The sequence below is a fragment of the Lissotriton helveticus genome, chromosome 4_1 (genome assembly GCF_964261635.1).
Source record: "Lissotriton helveticus chromosome 4_1, aLisHel1.1, whole genome shotgun sequence".
Classification (NCBI taxonomy): domain Eukaryota; kingdom Metazoa; phylum Chordata; class Amphibia; order Caudata; family Salamandridae; genus Lissotriton; species Lissotriton helveticus.
Genome location: NC_136063.1, coordinates 397069919 through 397089705, shown reverse-complemented (window position 1 = coordinate 397089705; position 19787 = coordinate 397069919). Strand labels below are relative to the sequence as shown.

The window sequence follows — 19787 nt, the reverse complement described above, 5'->3', positions numbered from 1 at the left end:
AAGCTTTTAAGAAACAAAGGCGCGTAAAATAATTGTACCACTTACGGAAAGAAAAGCAGGGGAGGGCAATCTGTGTCTACTCTTGGCCTCTTCGATTAACCACAAATCTTTCCTGCTCTGCTTCAGTGGCACACTCGCTGGGCTCGTTTGAAAGCGATCTGCCATTCTAATTGGCAGCCTGTCCTAATTATAGTGCGTCAGGCACCCACTTGCGCGCGCCTCATTACAGGAGTCTAAATGCTTCATGTCCAGCCACATGTCTTCATCGGCGCGTGCCACCACCAGGCCATGGCACTAGGGGCGCTGCAGTGCATCTCCCTTCGGCTTAGAATCCAAACAGGGTAAAAAGGACATCTTGCTTAGTTGTTTTTGGAAGCATCAGCCATACAAAGGAAGCTCGGCGTGCCTAGACCCGAGGCACGTAGTGAGATTTCATGTTTGTTTGTACTTTACTTTTTTTTAAAAAAATTATCAGCTGTTATTCCAGTTTCCTGTGAAGCCACCCAGAAGCAGAAGTTTGATAGTGGGTATTGCCACCCTTAGCGCTTCTGTTTCATGATCATCATATCACTTAAACCTCAGGCCGAGAACAAAATATTATTAGTTGTAGCACATCCTTATTAAATCTACTACTGTCTCTTATAAAGTGGTCATGCACAAGTAGACTGCTTATGCATAGTACTTTTGCTTGATTAAAAAAATATAGGCCCGTAGAAGACTAAAAGCCAGCGACTCATTTATTCTTGTGTGCATTAAAAACAAGCATTGGCACAGCCAATAGGTTTCGCCTTTGGGACCTTATAAGTGTTTAGCCATGCAACAGTTGATGTTGTTGCACCAAGGATATTGCGCTGCATAACTAAATACATATAAGGTCCCAAAAGCAAGACCTATTGGCTATGCCAATGCTTGTTTTACTTCCTACCTGATTACATCAATCGTATGTCCTCACCCTAATTGCTGAAGACAAAAGAGAATCTAGAATACTTGTATTCTGGAGTCTGACCCTCCTCTTTCTTCCAGGCATATGGTCATCAGCACCTAATTTGGACCCCTCTCCTAAATTCTATAAGCCGAAATTGAGGTCATCTATGACATGTTCATTCTACTGAGGCAATTGTGCACCATTTTCTGCTCCAAAGTGAGATTGCAGCATCCCTTCCCTTTCTTGTCTCTTAGCCTGTATGGTCTCCTAGTTATACTCATTCAACATCTGCACCAAATCCCCTAGGTTTCACAACCTACTGTCAACTGCCCAACTCCTTCGCCTGATTCCTCTCACATCCAGCATTGTACATCAGAATATGTGCTTCTCTGCACATCCCTTGACTAAGATGACCTGAGTAAATGGAACCTCAAATGACATCCATTTTACACGTGGCTTTTTTAGAGGCCAAGATCAATCCCGGAATCCAGCTAAATGTCAAAGAAAAGGTCTTTTTGATTCCAAACTGTACGCAGTTACTTATTTGCATTTTATTGTGAGTTTGTCAGACAACAGGTATCAAGTACTGCAGTGTTAGATTAGACTGGACTCTAAGAGTTGACCTGTTGGTTATAATAATTTGGTGGATTACCCAAGGATTGAAGGCAAGGCGACTGGAGACACATGAATTGCTACATCTTTCCTGGCTAGGAGAACTTAAGATCGTTGTGATGATGCCAGGGCTTTAAGTGGGGAAAAAAAACTGGGGGTGCTCTAAAAGGGGCGTGGTAAATCTCGTAAAGGGGTGTGGCCTATCTGAGTAGGGGCGTGGTCTAAATCAAGATAACTAGCACTGCTGCTCACGGGAACCCTTTAATCCCTCGGTGACTTTCTCCCAACTAAAACTGTGCAGTTTTTTTGCTTGACCTTTCAGGTTGAAAGCCGGGGCTATCAAGGGCAGCCAAGTATAAACAACATTATTTTTGTACCCGTATCACATCCACACACTCCTTTCACTCTTCCCCCTCCCCCCTCATCTCTCTGTGTTTTGTCATCCTCTCTTTCTGTAGGAATGTAGGTCCTCTACTGTGAATTTAACCTCTAGAATATTTTCTGGCTGACCCTCTAATCTCCATATTTGGTCATTTGATTGAACCAAAGGGGGTCAAAAGGCATTTTGGTGTCCAGTTTTGTTTTTAGGTTTACGTTTTATTTTTGTGAATCACACAAACAGCATCTAACAAATGCAAATACCATCAATATGGAAAAGCCGCCATACAGTAGTATCTCACCAAGGAATTGTGTTTCGGCTTTTTATTTTATCTTCATTAGTTTATTTTTGCAAATGTATACGGTGCATACTCGACCCAAAGGCATTGACGCAGGAAAGTAAGAAGTACCCTTGGGATAATACACATCACAAAGTCAAAGATAAGCATTACGGAACTAAAAGTAACAAAAAATTTGTTGCAGCGTAGACAGTCCCTTGCCAGGAGGCACTTGGCTGTCAATCACAACGCACGCATGAAAAAATAAAGATGCATGTTTGTAACTGTAATCTACACGTTATACAAGCTCAAACTAAAAAACGATTTTAATCAAACTGTGGGGATAACGCACTGCACTTACAGATCAAGGATGGGGCTCCACAGGTGCAAAATGGTGAAACGGCACCAATTCATTAAGTGAAGGTTGTGTAGGTCCTGCTGGAGCAGGCTGCCTGGGACAGAGGTGCACCTAGAGGCAAATTTCGGGGGGAGGGGGCTAAGACAAAAATTCAGGGGGGGGGGGGTGAATCTTTAATCAATGGGCAGAGTGGAGCTGCAGGGGCTCTAAGAAGGGGTGAAACAACAGCAAGGCCTCATTAACAGGCAAATTGTCCTAAAGACCTGTGAAGTGCTGGGGTGCGGCTGTGTGACTGTCTCATCCCGGGCTGACACACACGAAGGGGGTGGGTGAGAGGGGGGGGGGGCTGCCGCTGAAGCCTTTTGAGCCCAATGGGTGTTGCGCGCCTGGCTGGGGTCCTCAGCCTCTTCAGTTTTTTATCGGCCCAGGCTAACACCACGTCATGCCGTGACCACTTCTCAGTGAGGAAACTGAGCTCTCACTGCAGTAGCATAGGTTCAGAGATCACGTTCTAGCCCCCTTAGCTGCCCATCTTGAATACAGAAATACTTATAGAGGCTTACAGCCTTTTTGAAAGATCTCCCATATTTTTCTCCGGAATTGACCGGTTGGACTTTAACAGACACAGATAAATGAACTTTTTGCCTAGTGTTTTCTACAATTCACAGAAAGGACCACTATAAGTTTTAGCAATTGTGCATCTATGCCCTAATAAACTACTGTTAAGCTTCAATTCTCCAAGCCCAGGTCTTGCTCGTCATAACCCTGGAGTCCCCGGCCTTATAGCCATGTACGGGTACCAATCATAAATGAGACTTAGTAGTAATCATGGAAAGTGGAGGACACGGGGCCCTTTTATTGTAACACGAAGGGGAGCCTTGCATGGGGGCGAGTTATAGGAAGAGCATTTTTTATTTTTTTATTCTTGGGCTTGCTTAGGCAAGCCTGCCTCCCACAGGAGGCAATAATTCACTCTGTTAGGGCTGCGGTGCAGAGGTGGCAGTGTGGGGCTGCTGTTAAAGCCGGTTCTGCAGTATAGTTTCTTCCAGATAGCTTTCTCCCCTGGGGTTACGGGAGGCTTGCCCCCAGCTGCACTTTACCCCTTCAGATCCTGCATCCAAAACCTTGGTGCCCTCCAGCTGCTCCTTACCCCCACACTTTACTCTCGACCACCTCAGTGCCCGTGGGCAGAGCTCAGAGGCCACCTGAATGCTCTTTACGCCAGGTCCCTGATAAGAGCTGAGAGAGAGCAGATACCTTTACCTACCCTTTACCCTTTACCCTTTCTCGCCCGCATGGGAGCAGCTGAAATCCCCTGGCTGCACTCGGTGACCTCATGCCCAAGGAGTAGGTAGGCACCCTCTGGCTGTTCTTTGCCCCCCTCGCCAAGCTCTGTGGCATTCTGTATGGCTAGCTCTGGGTTCCAGCCTCCAGACACCGCACTTACTGTCGAGAAAGCGCAGATAAAGACAAAGGAGCAGCTGATACAGTCACCCTTGAAGACCTCAGACAGACGAAGATAAGCGCGCGCTGGAGCCAGTGACGGGAGGGGGCATGCACGTGCAGCGTCAGTCAGGGGAAGAAGAGGTCTGCACTGCACACAGGCTGCAGACATGCTCTGCCTGGGCACAGTCAGGGCTTTAAGTGGGCCGTGTCTGAGCACCGGCAGTTTTTTTTGGGGCACTCGAAACGGGTCTGAAAAAACAAATTAAGAAAGGACTACCTTTGCCAGCCGCGAAAATAGAGCCCGATAGAGACCCGTTTCGAGGGCCCCAAAAAAACAAGCATTTACAATGCAACGGTTTCGCCTTTGGAAAAGTTAGAGCGATTGGCAATGTAAAGGACAATGCCATTTATTTATCTGTTTTCAAAACCAACACAAATACAAATGTTGTCATTTACAATGCCAATAGCTCAAACTTTTCCAAAGGCGAAACCGTTGCATTGTAAATGCTTGTTCTCATTCCCTCCATCCAATGCTATCAGGGGTTACAACTTGTGACTTACAACAATCCAAGCTTTCCCACCACACCCACATTCTTTACTTCCCTCTCCACGCCATGGATGTTCTGCAGTGAGCTCGAGTCGGGGTTCTGCTAAATCAGAATGATGACAGCACTCTCATAATTCCTATAACTCTGCTCTCCCCTGCTTAGACTCCGGTCTTTCTTTTATGTCTGGTGCTTAGTTTCTCGTTAGGTGTAATTTCATATTCATTGCATGATTTCGCTCACAAGAAAATGTCACTCATAGTCATTCAAATGTCACTCATAATTATACTGAAAATATGAAAATGTCACACATCGCAATTGGAAACCTGGGCAGCTATGTTATTTATTTACTGATCCAAGATGTGGGTGCTGTAAATAAAAAAAGGAACCAAAATCAAATGCGCAGGAGGGCTTTTCTGCAAGCAGAGACTAGTGACCCCTTGCCCTTACCTTAACAGTCCGTCCGACGACGGTCACGGTCCTCCTCGCCCCCCCACCCCGGCCCGAACCACTCCCTGACCCCTGCTTCAGTGCTGCTGCCTCTATCCTGGGTCAACTCAGACCATGTGTGAACTGAAGCAGAGGAGACTCACTCACCTGGGCTGGGGGCCTGCTGCTGGACCTGGCCTGAGGAGGCTGCAGCTCAGACTCTCTAGGGCGGCGCGAGGCGAGCTCAGGTTATGGGCAGAAGGCGGGCACCGCCACCGGGCAGAACTTGAAGGCAGACAGGGGTTGAGGCGGGAAGGGGGGCGCAATGTTAGCCAGGTAGGGGCCGGGCCACAGCTGCCGAAGCGAGGAACGAGTCACTCTGATTTCCACTTACTTGTGCTGGGATTTAAAATCTGAAGAATTACAACTTGGTAAACACATTTGTCTTAAAAATGTGTGTGTGTGCCTGCACGTGTGTGTGTGTGTGCGTGTGTGTATGTTTATATAGCGCTGTGGGCGAGCCTGGCGCTATACGACCCAAATGGGGTGGGGAGGGTTTTGAACAGGGTGGGTGGTAACTAGCACATTGGCATACTGAACACAACTTCTCTAAACACTTAGCAACGCTATCGCTTCCCCCTAACAAAATTAGACCCCGAGAAATAATAAAAGCAGTGCCAGGCAGAGACTGGGCGGCGTCATATATTGAGGTGAGTGCGTTTAAGAGGCTCGTGGGGGATCGCACTTCATACATCTACTTTCTCAAACCACCCCATCCCTTTTCCAAAAATATAATCTCGGCCCAAAGAAGCAAGTGCCGTGCTGTGCCAGCCTCTCTGCGCGATTCGGCGCCCATGGGCAGAGGGTTACTCTGTGTAGAGAGAGTGCATGTGCGTGAAAATAACCCGCTGTGTACCCTAAAAAAACAGCACCTAGACTTCTATGAAAGAGCAGGTGGCAGCTGTGCCAACTAACTGGCAAAATTCACTGCCAAGGGCACAGTGTGTGAGTGTGACCACAGAGCGACACCACAAAAATCGAAACCGTCGGTTCCACACCCCAAGGCCTGCCTGATGAATGGCGGACGGAGGCGAACATTGCCCAGAGCATTAAAGATACATAAACTAACAACGGAGACTGAGCGTTATACACTTCACAACGCAGTGCGGGCAGACAACATAAGTGCCACTGCCGCAGCCTGCTCACTCACACGGCTGACGGCCCCCGGCAGGGCACCCCCCACCATTTCGAACTTCAACTAGACTCTCGTCTCTCGGGGCCCCGGCTGCACCGCACCATTTAGAATACTCGCGCAGGGGCTCCGGCCGGGGCCCGCACTATTTTGAAGACTCCCAGGGGCCCCGGCCGCACCATTTCCAATGCTCGCAGGGGCCCCAGCCGGGGCCCGCGCTGCGCAGTGCGCGCCATTTTTCAGAGCCTACTTTGTGCGACTGCAGCAGTGCCGGCACATGTATTAAGTAATGCGGGGGCTTGTGTTACGCCCCTGAGGTGGCGTAACAAAACGTGAGCGGGCCCCCTGCAAGGTATGCTGAAGGGGCCCTCACACTCACATAAGCAGGGGCTGAGGGGGCCCCCTCCAGTATGCGTACGCCTGGGGGCCTTTGGCAATGCTCCCGAGCAGAGTTACTTTGGACGACCGCTTGCAGGTGGATGATGGCACAACCCACTTTCTCGGAGACAAGCACTAAGGCAGCTTGAATAACCTCACATGCCCGCCGCAAACACGCACCTGTTCACAGCTTCCAAGAGCAGGGTAGGAGCGAGGCAGGGCTCTGGCAAACGGCGGCCCACACGGACTCACACGCAAGGAGACAACTCTGCCGAGCGACGGGCGGTGCAAACCTCAGAAAGGCGGCGGGAAAGCGCGGGGGTTTGGGTGACAGACGCTGTCGGCCTACCTACCACGAGAACCGTGAACAGCGCGGCTGCATCACTCATCTGAGGTGCGCAGCGTCACCGACAGCTCCTGTGAGGGGAGCGGGTGATGCCCTTGTGACGGAAGAAAAGCACTGCTCCTCGCTGTGGTGTCACCTACTACAGATCTGCTTCAGACACAATGTCCCTGCCATAGTCCCAGTGCGTGAAGCAGGGGTGGCGGCCGCGTGCTGGCACAAGAGACGGCGCCTTTTCAAACCCGAATGTATTCAGGCGACGAAAAAAACAAGTCAGGTCCCGGGCCGCGCTGTGATTGGCTGACGTCACGGGGCTGTCCCGGGCCGGCAGCCAATCACAGCGCGGCCCGGGAATGACGTCACGGGGGTGTCCCGGGCCGGCAGCCAATCGCAGCGCGGCCCGGGACAAAGGGGCGGGGCTTAAAAAAAGCACCAGAAACGCCCCCGAATCGCGTTTTCAGGAGAAAGCGCGATTGACAGCCTCTGCCTCCCAATGGCTAGCCTCCATTTATGGAGCTAGCCAATTGGAAACAGAGGCTGTCCTAACCTCACTATTAGAAACAACAGATTTCGATCTGGGAGTGGCTTCGCCCCTCGCCAGGTTACGAAACCTAAAAACTGCCGGTGCTCAGACCCGGACAGACCCGGCCCACTTAAAGCCCTGGATGATGCATTATAAATACTTCATCTCTTACAAGCTAATCCAATGGCAGTCTTACTTGAGAGTCTTAGTTGACTTAGCAGGTACAGGCACTGATCCTGTCACTACTTGTGAAAATGCACAAACATAAATCTTCTTGAGTGAGGGTTGCTCTTTGAATATAAAAGGTGAAATAAAAAAATAAAAATAAATATATATATATATGTTCTCTAGATATTGCAGTGTTGTTAAACCATCTAGAGGCATTTCAGACCATTTTGCAGAATCTCTATGTTCTTGTTTGACTCTGAGCGCCAATACTCTTCAGCCAGGTATAAAACATTTGTAAGTGAGACACAAACAGTGCTTAAGTTGTAAAATTTGAAGTGCAGGTACTCAAATGTTTGTCGAAGGCGACACTTACTTTTCTCTGGCTCCACCCACTACCTCCACTGGCTCCACCCACTTAATCTATTAGCTACATCCACAACTGGCACTGCGAAAAGTCAGATGTTAAACCCGATCTGAATTTCAGCAAGGGAGCCTTCCTCATAGTAAGGTTTTGATAGGTTCCCCTGCCCTGTGAACATTTTGAAAAAGATTAAATCCAACGTGCATTTAAAGCACAATTTTGGAATAAATGAGCTAAAATTACTAACGCATTGAAAAGGGACAATTCCAGTGCTATATGTGCTGATTTGGGGAAAGGACAATACAGAGGTATGCCATTTTTAACAAAGTCCAGGCGTGCCACCGCCCCCCCCCCCCCCCCCCCAATTTTGTATATATCCCTAACCCCATAAAGCATATTGAAGGTATGAAATATTGTTACAAGGAGCAAACTAAAATGGTGAAGAGAAAAAGATGAATAACCAAGAGAAATGTATTTTCTGCTTCAGCAGCAAAGAAGAGGAAGTTGTCTCTCGTATTCATGATTATTTAATCCAAGGACAGTGATGGCATAGGACCCTCTGTGATATGTGATTTTGAACACCTAAGGGCCGATTAACAAAGGGCCTCCACACTCCCGGCAGTCGTGGTAGAGGGGCACACTCGTGGCGGGATCTCCCCACTGCAGTTACTCATTGCGAAGGTCCCACGTCAAGTGTAGAGAACCGCACCATGAGTGCAGGCACTGTTGACACAACTCCGGGGCCTCTGCCACGAGTGTGAAGGCCCTTTGTGAATCACCCCCCTAGTAAGTTAACTTTACTGAAGTATTGATCTTCTCATGTTTTGATGAATTTCTTAGTTTAAATATGCTTGTGGAATTTTGCTGCTAGAATTTAATGTAATGTAATGAAGAACCTACCAGATGTAATTCAGCCTCCAGTCTTGTAATGAAATCATTTTGGACTGTAGGTCCCCATATGAAACAAAAGATAACCATCATCACAGAACCTGGGCAAAGGACGACCTTTACAATCAAACTAGGAAAGCTAGCGTGTAACACTTGAATTGTGTGGAAAAAACAACTCTGTTAGGATAACTGTGCTAGCTGAGTTCACACCAGCCCTTGAAAGGAGCTTGTGAGAAACGACATTGAAAGTCCTGCACCAACTTTTTCTAGGTCTATGGCCAATTTCCTACCGTCCATTCACCCACTCCTCACCCAAGAAGAGGTATGGTATAATTGTTATCTTTGATTTTCACTTATTCTGTCCTCTTCTGAATGCACTACCCAAAGTGTTTATTTACTAATCATATCAAGATTTGAACTCTGAACGTCTTGTGCAGATGCACTGTCATCTTCCTGCAAGGCACACATTTGGAGAATACAAAAAAAAACTATTAACTTTAGCTCGAGCTGAGGTGCCTTATCTGTGAATTCCTCTTCTGTTGCCACTTGCCAAAAGAGACAGATTCTTCTGTGTAAGGTCCAATTACACAAGGGAAAGTCCATAACCTTCAATCCACACAGCTTGGTGTTACATGAGTGTACATTGTGGTCTTAATGTGCATTATATATTTAAGGGGGCTTACAGGTTGAATCTTTACAGTGCAATGGATGTGGAGAAATGGGGGGAAATGGGGGGAAGCACTGATTGTGCACTCGAAATAAGCATTGTGCCTGCAGTAGGACTTGAATGAAAAGCAATTGTCTGTATGCGGTGTGATTCCACAGTGCAGTTAATGACTAGGGGCCCGATTCACAGAACTAACTTAAGACAAAATCCTAAACTTACTACCATTTTGGTATTTACAGAAGGCACTTACTCATCAATGAGTAAGTGCCTTCTGTGAATACCAAAATGAGTAAGTGCCTTCTGTGAATACCAAAATGAGTAAATTTAGGATTTTGTCTTAAGTTAGTTCTGTGAATCGGGCCTGTGAATCGGGCCCTAGATCTAGAAATAGGCATATGGTTCTGCGTTCGTCAGGGTGGCAGAGGACATTACATCCGCCACCCTGACGGACATTACGTCTGCCACCCTGACAGACTGCTGTCCATCAGATGTAGAGATCACAGCCAGCCTGCATTTGTAACAGAGTATCCTGTCCACCAAACTCAAAATCACCATCTAGATCTCTAAATAGTTGGCACCAAGTGAGACGTATCAGATTGGCCTCATACTTCTTAGACAATGGGATTCCTGCTACACACCATTCATGAACTTACAAGTTGAACTGCACAGTTCTCTGATGCAGCCACTGGGTGATGTGTAGCAATGCATTTAATCATAAATATTTTTTTAACATACGCATTTCCACCCAAGTGAACAATTTGAAGATTGAAGGATACAAGAAACTGCTGAAGATGCCTCTGCTGTAGAGAAATTCACATCTTTAAGTGATATCAAATAGTACTTCTGATCTTCTCCCTTGAGCATAACAAATTCTCCATGCTACAGCAAACATGGATCTGAACATATGGAAAGTAAAGCTCGCCATCTCTAGCAAGCTAGAAATAGTAATTGACGAGATGTCCAAACACAAAAGCTGAGTAAAAAGAGTAGTTTATGGACCAGATACTCATCAAGTGAAGGAAGTAACCATTAAGCAGTAAGGCACATAGAAATTCAAGTAGCAATATCATGATACTTTGTTTACAAGAGATCATGGCCAAGGCACTGCAGGTGTCTGCATTGGCTAATCCTATCCACAATTCAAGAACTTTTGCTATCTGGGAAGGATAACGGGTACCTAAAAGACATGCAAGGGATTGATATGCAGGACCCAGGTAAGCTTTGAATGTCTCGTGGTCATTTGCAATTACATCTAAAGAGAATGATCATGATGTAATGTAATGCAGCTTGAGAGCAGGACAAGAGACTAGAATGAAAGTGAATGGTTGCACACGTCTGATGCTCTGATCTTGTCTTTAAAGTATGTGTCTGTGCTTCTGTTGTGTCTTATGAGGATGGTGCTGACATTAATATGTTAAATTTCAAAATTTGATCATGTGTTAGTATTTCTCTATAAATATGCTCTCACCTCTGTGCATTGTCCTTATAGTAAAATTGTTTTGATTACATTATTATTCTAGACCAGTGGTTCTTAACTTTTGTGACTTCTCTGGAACCCCTCTTAATCATTACTGGAACCTGGGCACCCAAAATGAACCCTTATTGGTGTCATGGGAGCCCTACTGAAGTATCACTGGAAGCTGTGAATTTTTGATCTGCATAAAATACACAGAAAATACAGGAACAAGCATTATACAAAGATTAAATGTTTCATTTGATTCACAAAAAGATGTACAAAATAAAATTGCAATTTTAATGGAAAGATTGGCGCTTTTCTCAGTTCAATTGAGGTCCCTCATCAAGATTATATTCTGTTTGATGCACTTGCCCTACTCCCACAACTCAATCTGAGTATACTAACCTTATTTTTAGTCCCCAGTTTCAAATACCTTCACAGTAACAGAATGTTTTCAAATTTTCAATTTTGTTTCATCAGTTGTTTATTAATCTATTAATATTATTTAATTTTCTGTGCAGTCGCGGACACCCTCAGAAGGCTTCGGAGACCACCAGGTGTCTCCGAACCGCAGGTTAAGAACCACTGTTCTAGACCGAAAACATGGTGAGCTCCAGCAGGGCACACTATAATGAAGAAAATCAAATGCTATATGCTTCATCATCATCAATTCTGCGATGTAGTAACACAAAGTGATGGATATGACATTAATAAAGTGTGGTGTACTGTGAAGAACATCTACTTCATAATGCACTGAGGAAGTAAACAAACCCTCAGAATGTAGTAAAAAAAAAAAAAAGAAAAACTGACGACTCATGCTGTCGTCTCCCAGCCCTTCTCAGGGTCAGCCCCAAATCTCTAGAACTCTATTCTAGGTGCATTTCGGTGGTGAGCGGGCATTTGTAGATTTAGAAAAAACGAAACTTTGCTATTTAAATGCCACCTGAAATGCAATCTCACAGGTTCTAAGACCTTCTATAACGTCTAACCACATCTTGACCTGTCACCCCTCATCGCGTGACCTCGGTCCATTTTCTTTGAGCTGTCCCCTAGCCTACTCAGTTCTCCCCCTCAGGTCTCCTACTTTTTCAATTCACCTACATTGCTACAAACAAGGGTGTATCTATCAGGGCTGCAGCAGATGCAGTGGCACTAGGGCCCAGAGGCATTGGGGGCCCACTCAACAACAGTCATGGCAAACGTTTAACAGTACTAGCTGACAGTGGCCCCTTGCACTGCTGTCTATGACTCGCTTGCCACACCACTATCAACAAAGCTAATTCCTCTGACCTTCCTAATCTCTTCGATCCTCATTCATGACGAAATGAACCAAGATGTGATTCAGTGTATGTTTAATGCTTGGTTAATTGTTAACTTATTCACCTCTGCCCTCACCGAGATGTTTTGATGTAACCAACATCTCACTTTCCAGAAAGTAAACTGACATCCCCCATGGTAATGTACTCCACTGCAGAAAAATTTACAATAAAATAAATAACAAAAGAAGTGCACGAATGGGGATGGTAATATGTATTTTTTTATTTCTGCTTTTCTACCTTTAATACTTTTCATGATCCAAGTGTTAATGCGTCATTTGTTGCTGCAGAAAAATAGTTACGTTTAAGAAACACGCTCCAAACAAGCCAGGGGGCTTAGAGCAACTGCATATCCTGAGCTATGAGGTAACTAGGAAACAGTGTGGTGCTGTTCATTGACTAAATACCAATGTTAAAAACACACGTATCAGCCATAACGAAAGGTCAAACATCATCCCACTGTGAAATGACCTCACTATTGCAAACAGAATCACAGGTTACAAGAGACACATACTAGGAAAAAACGGACAGAGAAACCACTACATGCTGCAGCAAACTATCTTGGCAGACTCAATGAGCTCAATCAAATGGACGGAAGTGTCCTTCTATACATCTCCTTTGAAGAGGTTAAGGAATAATCCGGTAAAGAGACAGACCAAGGACATGTGAAAGACTATTATTCCTACTCAGACCATTTTGATACCCAGGGTTCCATCACAGATGTGCACGTAAAAGCAGATGGAAACCTGTTTTAAAACAAGAATGCGCAAATGCAATCAATACAATGTGCATTTTGAGTTCTGATTAAAACACTAAAAAGCCTACGGCACTGAAAAAGGTAAAAAATATTGCTCTCTGAATAAAATGATCAATGAGCTGAATAATTCAATGTGTGATTATTCTGTGTACTTTTGGGATGAGAATTGTACCTTTTCCGACCACTGGGGATAATGTGTAATTCTCAATAGTGCAGCGGCACCACCCAAAGGTCGAAGAGGACAGACAAGTTCAAGGAGCTTGAGGTACTCCTGTGCCCGGTAATAGGCAGCCGCGTTTGTTCCACGTACCTCATTATCTTTGCCCAGTGGCGCATTCAGCAGGTGCCCTCACTTTACATGAATGGTTCAGTTAGGCGGGCCTGGTGCAGCTGCTAATAACTGTTGAACGGATGACTTGCGGTGGAGTGGGGTGGGGTGCGCGCATGCGGGTATGCTAGGGCGTGGCAAGTTGGAAAAAATCTGCGCACGCTGCCTGCTGCCGCAGAGCCCCTGCACCCGGAATAACCAAATTCCAGCGTAATGACTCAGTGTCCCGCGGTCCGTCCACCGGGCACCGGCCGCAACACTCAACTAAAGGCCGCCATCAATAAACATGTAATGATTTTTCCCTCTGGGCTGGGAACTGGAGATCATGGTCATGAGAACAACACTCTTCGGCTGCTCCGAGGTAAACTTAATTAAACACATCAATGCAATATCCATTATGTCACCACCAAGTGAAGCAGATGGGTGCCGAGTGATAAGAAAGCACCGGCACAAATTAAGCACTGGACACAAACCTCAAATAACATGTACTGATAGAACTTCTGCTTTTGCCCCTACCGTGACGCCCACATTTGACCTCTCCATGCTGTGACCAAAAGATCATTGATGTGGTATCCAGCTTAGTGGTGGCAGCCACTTTGCTCCCAAGTGAGTGCCAGGGCCGTTGAACACATAAGACATTGTGTTTTACATTCTCACAATGCCTAGTTTTAGATATTTTGAAACTTTTATTAACATGGCCTATCTGGGAACGTTTCGCCATAGTCAAACATGGGTTGCCTAAATTAAGTACTATATTTATAGGGATTCGTATGCTCCTGGGCTTCATCGTTGACCTATTGATAAGACTTGGGTGGGATCACTCCTGTTATGCTGAAAGTGTGGAGCTGGTATCTGCTTTGCTTATCCAACTAGTACAAAGGTTTTGCCTCACCTTTGACTGGCTGCTCAGAATCTAATAGTTTTAAGGAAATAATTTTACCGAAATGTCAGGATGACTTTCAACATCTGCATGAGGTTAAAACTATGTGTATAGGATGAATGGGAACTTCTTGACCCAGTCCTCCTTCTATAGCCAGATGGAGTTATTTCAGAGTCTTGGAATTGCTTAACGGCGTTCAGTCTGAAGGCGTTCAATCTGAAGGTATTTTTTATGAACTGCTGACCAAAGGGGTAGTTGAAAATGATCTTTATGGCAACAGACTTCGCACTGAACAACTCTACCCTCCATAATATTTAGCAGCTCGTCCATGATGTGAACATTTGAAACTCTCGGCTGGAGAAGGGGCACCACTATTCTGAGGCCCAAACGAATTGAGGCAGGGCACGTTTGTGGTTTTAACAAACAGTCCTAAGCTTAGCACAGCCCGTTTTTTATTCGTGTTTTATGTTGCACAGAAAAGTGAAAGCACGAGATGATTCAAAAGGCATTTTGGCTTAGGTCACATTTAAAAAACGCATTATTATAGTCCTAGGTAGAAGTGTACGTTAACCCAAACTGAACATGTGTATGGAAAGTAGCTTTACTTTTTCCACCTCTGAGAGGCATAAGTCAGAACTGTACAAAGGCTGTCGAAGTGCCTAACCACCTATCGTCTGTTTATTTTACCGAGACACCAAAGATGCATTTATAAATTAATTTAAAGGATCTTTTTTCGTCTACAAAAGCGGTGAGGTTCTACTAAATCAGCAGCAATTTGCTCTTCTGAAATTAAATTAAAGAAAATCATTGCTTTTAATTAAAATAAAAGCCCCGGAAAAGCCTGAACTTGGAATACACTGACAGTTTGCTGCACAATGAGAAATACCGCGATTTATTGAGCCAAGCCCAGCTATTTAGGCTGGCTCAGTAGAAAGGACTTGCCTGTGTGGAAAAAATGCATCCATTTAGCTGGTAATGGATGGCGGATCTGCTCCCCGATTGATGTGTAGACATTAAGGCGATGATTTAAGTTGGACCAAAGTGATTTGTCTCGTAGCTCTGGTTTGGAAAGAAAAGTTTGACTGTTTTCAACAGCCGTGCATCTCTAAAGCACACTGCCAGCAGAGTTAGGGATTCTCTTTGTGAATGCCTGCTTGAGCTTCACAAATGGATGTTTCCAACATCCAAATGTCTGCAATAATCAGGTTACATCAAATTAGCCAACTGTTTTGACAGGTTTGTTTTCCGTCCAACAACTCTTCCTCAAATTCCAACAAATCTTTTTTTCTTTTCATCTGTTGTGATTTTAAAACTGACTTTTTGTTAAAAATCAGATTGTTATTGGTATGCAGTAAACCAGTAAATGCATCGAGGTGGATTTGTAGTTCCTTCATATTTGTAAAATGCATGTGGGTAGACATTATATGGAAGTGAATTATTATCTTCAATTTCAACCTATATCTGCAGATTCCTCACCTCTTTAATACTTCTCCAGATGCCAGGTTGATCCGGAAAAGCTTTTCTCCATATCTCTACCCCAACAGTAGGGGCGCCATTGCCCTGTTCGATGCCAGATGTGACATTCTTGTGATGTTGCTGTCCCCATGAATCACCCCACTGTCGTACCAATGTCCTTTCCCCTTTTTCCACACTTTCACTGTGTTTCCGGAGCAGTGGCGTAGCTAGGCCTTAGGCCGCCCATGGCAGACCCTGCTTTTTCCACCCACGGCTGTCGAATCTAAGAGCGGGGAGGGCGCTGGCGATTCCTGAGGCTGCCGCCCCCTCCACCAACCCCCCCACCCCCAACAATGGCCATAGGTAAGAGTGGGGGGGGTGCGCTACTCCCCCTCCTCCAAACTTGGGCTGCTGCCCTTCAGACTCCTCATCAGAGCCAAAGTTGGTCAAGGCTTTCCCGCCTGAAGATCTGGCACCAATGGAGGTCCCTGCATCTCCACTCCTGGACCCTGTTCACCCCTAGTCCTTGGACTTTCCGGCCCTCTATCTGAACACCATGTTTTAAGTATTCAGGCTTTCTGTAGTGCACTCTTGTGGGATTTTATGGACCCCATGGTACTTGTGTGGATGCCGTAGGGGTTTTAACCATTGGACCTTCCCTCTGCATAATTCACCCCATTTTTGCTGATACCAGCAGCATCAATGGTTCCATCAACTTCACCTCGGGCACTAACCCCTCCCACTCCCTGATTGCCATTGATTCTGGCTTCAGAGCCTACCCACCCTCTGGATCCATTACATAAGTTCAAAAGGGAGCCACAGTGTCATCTGGAGGAGTGGCAATTCTGAGAGCATCACGCTGTATACAAACATTTTGGCACTGACTCTGTGCTGGATGGCCTCCAAGAGCCATTACAGGAATGTCATGGGTGTGCTAAGATACCTCCCGAGTTGGAGTTCCTGGACTCCTCCTTGTTGGAGCATCCTGTAATCTGCGCTATTCACTCTTGCTCTAAGTTGATAACCGAATACCGTGCCTGCTTTTTTGGTTAGTCAAAAATATTTTTTTAGTATATGAAAGGGCATATTCTAAGTTTCAACAAAATCTAAGTTCCTGAGTTGTGATCAGATGGCCACCACTTTACGCCATAGTTTGTGAAGATGTGTGTTTATGTTCCTGCTCTATGGCCATTTTCTGAGATTTCAGGTGCTCTATTTTCCCCTTTAAGACTGTCCCAAATGATTGCAATTGGGTTATCTGGATTATTGATTTCTTGTAAATAATACAAGAATGCTTTCCCCATTTGATCTTTAATGGCAGGATCATGTAGTGAAAACTCGTGCACACGCCATGAGTGGTGTCTGTAAAGCTGTTGTAGAAGTTGTGTGTCAATGTGGCATGATCAGATAGTGGCAAAAGACCTATTTGAGAATCTGACACTGCTGATAGTAAGGAAAATCTCAAGAGAAAATTATCAGTTCGAGCTTGAGTAGGTAGTGTATTCCCTTTCTTCAGCATGTTTCTCTCTCCACAAATCCACAAAGCCCACCTCAGTGAGCCTTGTCTAAATCCTACGCTAACCATTCCTTCTCCATCACATCTGTGTGAGGATCAGTATCTCTGGTTATCTATTACTGTATTAAAGCCCCCTCCTACGATTATTTCCCCTTCTGTAAATTCAAATAGCTTGGAGATTGTGGGTTTCACTTGGCAGGCTCTGTAAAGCCATCTCCTACATTTAACTACTGTTGCAGTCTATATGAGAAATAGGATTCCAGTAGTAAGGGCTTTCATGGAGGGTCTTAAGAGGATAATTTTCGCCCAGAATACCTCCAATCCCTGTGTAGAACCTTAGCATAACCCTCACAAGACTTATGAAGCCCCGCTTTGAATCTTAACACTTATACACTTATGCCCCCTCCAGTTCTTTTCCTGGTAGGTAGCTTTCCTTGTGGCCATTACTTCCCACATTAGCGAACTGCAAGCACCCCCTTTACGAGAACACTTAATTTATGTTTACAAAGATAAAATTGTTCTCAGAACCAATCCAAAATTCCTCCCTAAGGTTTTCTCGCCTTTCCACCTTACCCCAACTATAGAGCTCCCAGTCTTTTGACCACAACCCAACTTCGGAGTGGAAAGAGATTTACTGCTAGACGTCCATGTGCTCTCATATACTACATTGGCAAGACCTAGCCCTTTTATAAGTATGACTAGCTCTGTGTCGCCTTTGCCGAGCCCCACAAAGGCCTTCCTATTCTAAAGTTTAGATTTGCAAGATGGATAGTTGAGTTCTTTCAAACCTGTAACCACAAAGCAAAAAAGGGTCCTATCTGCTCGACCCATGGCACATTCCACCCGTAAGAAAGTGGCAACCCTCACATTCTTAGGCAACATGCCACTAGCTTACATCTGCATATCGGCCATCCAGTCCAGCCCACTCCCTTTAACTAAGCACTAATGTGTGAACTTCCTGCCCGCCAACAGGCTATGGTTAAACAGGTAGCCTAAATGACTACGTTTCAGACCTCATCAGGCACACAGAAGCTACCACTATACACTATACAAAGTCTGCCTATGCAAAGCATGGACATTTACAGCCACACATGCTACAATTGTAATTTTTTACTAATCCTGTAAGCATCTGTTCGTAGCACGTAGTGCTGCAGATTCACAGGCGCCTACCCTCGTCCCTTGAGGCCTGTGTTGATTTCTAGATCTTTTCTGTTAATAACTGGACAGTACTACACTATGGGTAACCTTTAGTGTTATAACAGAGCTCAGAGTTGAATACGTCATAACCTGTAATGAGAATGTATTGATTTTTGGAGATTCCTGAGATATAGGTCGAGGGGCAGCCACAGGGACCTAGAACCCAGATTTGCCGTACCCTTTAGAAGGGCGCTATAATTTTGAGTCCTACCACACCCACTCTGTGTGACCCACCAAATATAAGCCTAAACACACACGCATGTTACACAATACACAATCTGCGACATATACCCTAGGATGGTGAATCGCACTAGTTATGAGGATGAGCAAATGTTGCACAGAGAGCCACGAAGCAAACGTTGAAAGGTCTTTACCCTCACTACTATTGCAGCTCTCAACAACTGTCAGACTCCTGAAGGCGCAGGAACCCCCCACTTCAGTGGGTGGAGGTACGCTATGCGTTGTTGCGGAACATCAAAAAATTGATACATCTCCCTGAGTAGACTGAAATTGTTAAGCACACTTGGTGTGGGGGGAGGGGGTGTTATGGGGGGCACACAAAGTAGTCCAGAATATGTAATAAAAAAAAAATTGTAGGTGTCGCAACTATCCACAGAGGGCAGGGAAGTTCATGCTTACTGTTATTTTAAATCTTTGCCTTCTGTAGAAATTCTGTGTTTCAGTACCTTATGGACATTATCAGTAATGTATAAAAAAAGTAACATCAGTTTTCTGTTTCTTTTTATAAGACATAGCAACTGCATCATTCAGACCTTCAATGACCAGCAATTACTACTACTGTGACTACAGTTGACTGACCTAGATTGTAATTGGCTGCAAATATAATATATTTGTGTTTTCCTTCAGCTGGCCCCGCGTGAGAGAGCCGCTCTGAATTATAATGAAAAACTGAAGGAGAAATTTAAGCACCACCCTCAGATCAAACGTATAGCTCGTCACCGTCATCTCCCGAAAATTATCCACAGCCAAGCAAAAGAACAGCGCATCATGAAAGAAGCTCGTCGGAGGAAGTACGTTCATTTCCTTTTTTTTTGCGATGTTTAGGATGGTAGAGAGGTGTAGAATCTCTTTATTTAATTTCTTTGCCAGATACCAGTACCTTTCACCGTTATTTCGACTCCGATATATTGCTGTGTTTTAGATCAGGAAAAAGCAACCTAGTTATGTTCAGCACCCTGCAATCAATTGGAAGATAGCGCCCACCAAGAAGGATTTGCACATTGTTTTGGTACAAAATCTAGAAGTATGAAGGTCATAGTTATACTCGAAACCCTGCGAAATTCCTCTTCCCCTTAATCCATTGGAAAATAATGACCCTCAAGAAGGATTTTTACATTGTTTTGGTACAAAATCTAGAAGTATGAAGTTCA

General features: G+C 45.1%; 1 protein-coding gene across 2 annotated transcripts in view; it reads left to right on the top strand.

Moving 5' to 3' along the window:
* Nucleotides 1-19787, top strand: part of DCAF13 (DDB1 and CUL4 associated factor 13) — a 383567-nt gene that overhangs the window by 351475 nt on the left and 12305 nt on the right. For both annotated transcript variants that reach the window (XM_078686899.1, XM_078686900.1), the window contains exon 10: nucleotides 19264-19427. In XM_078686899.1, the coding sequence (XP_078543025.1) occupies nucleotides 19264-19427 (164 nt within the window). The remainder of the gene's footprint in view (nucleotides 1-19263; nucleotides 19428-19787) is intronic.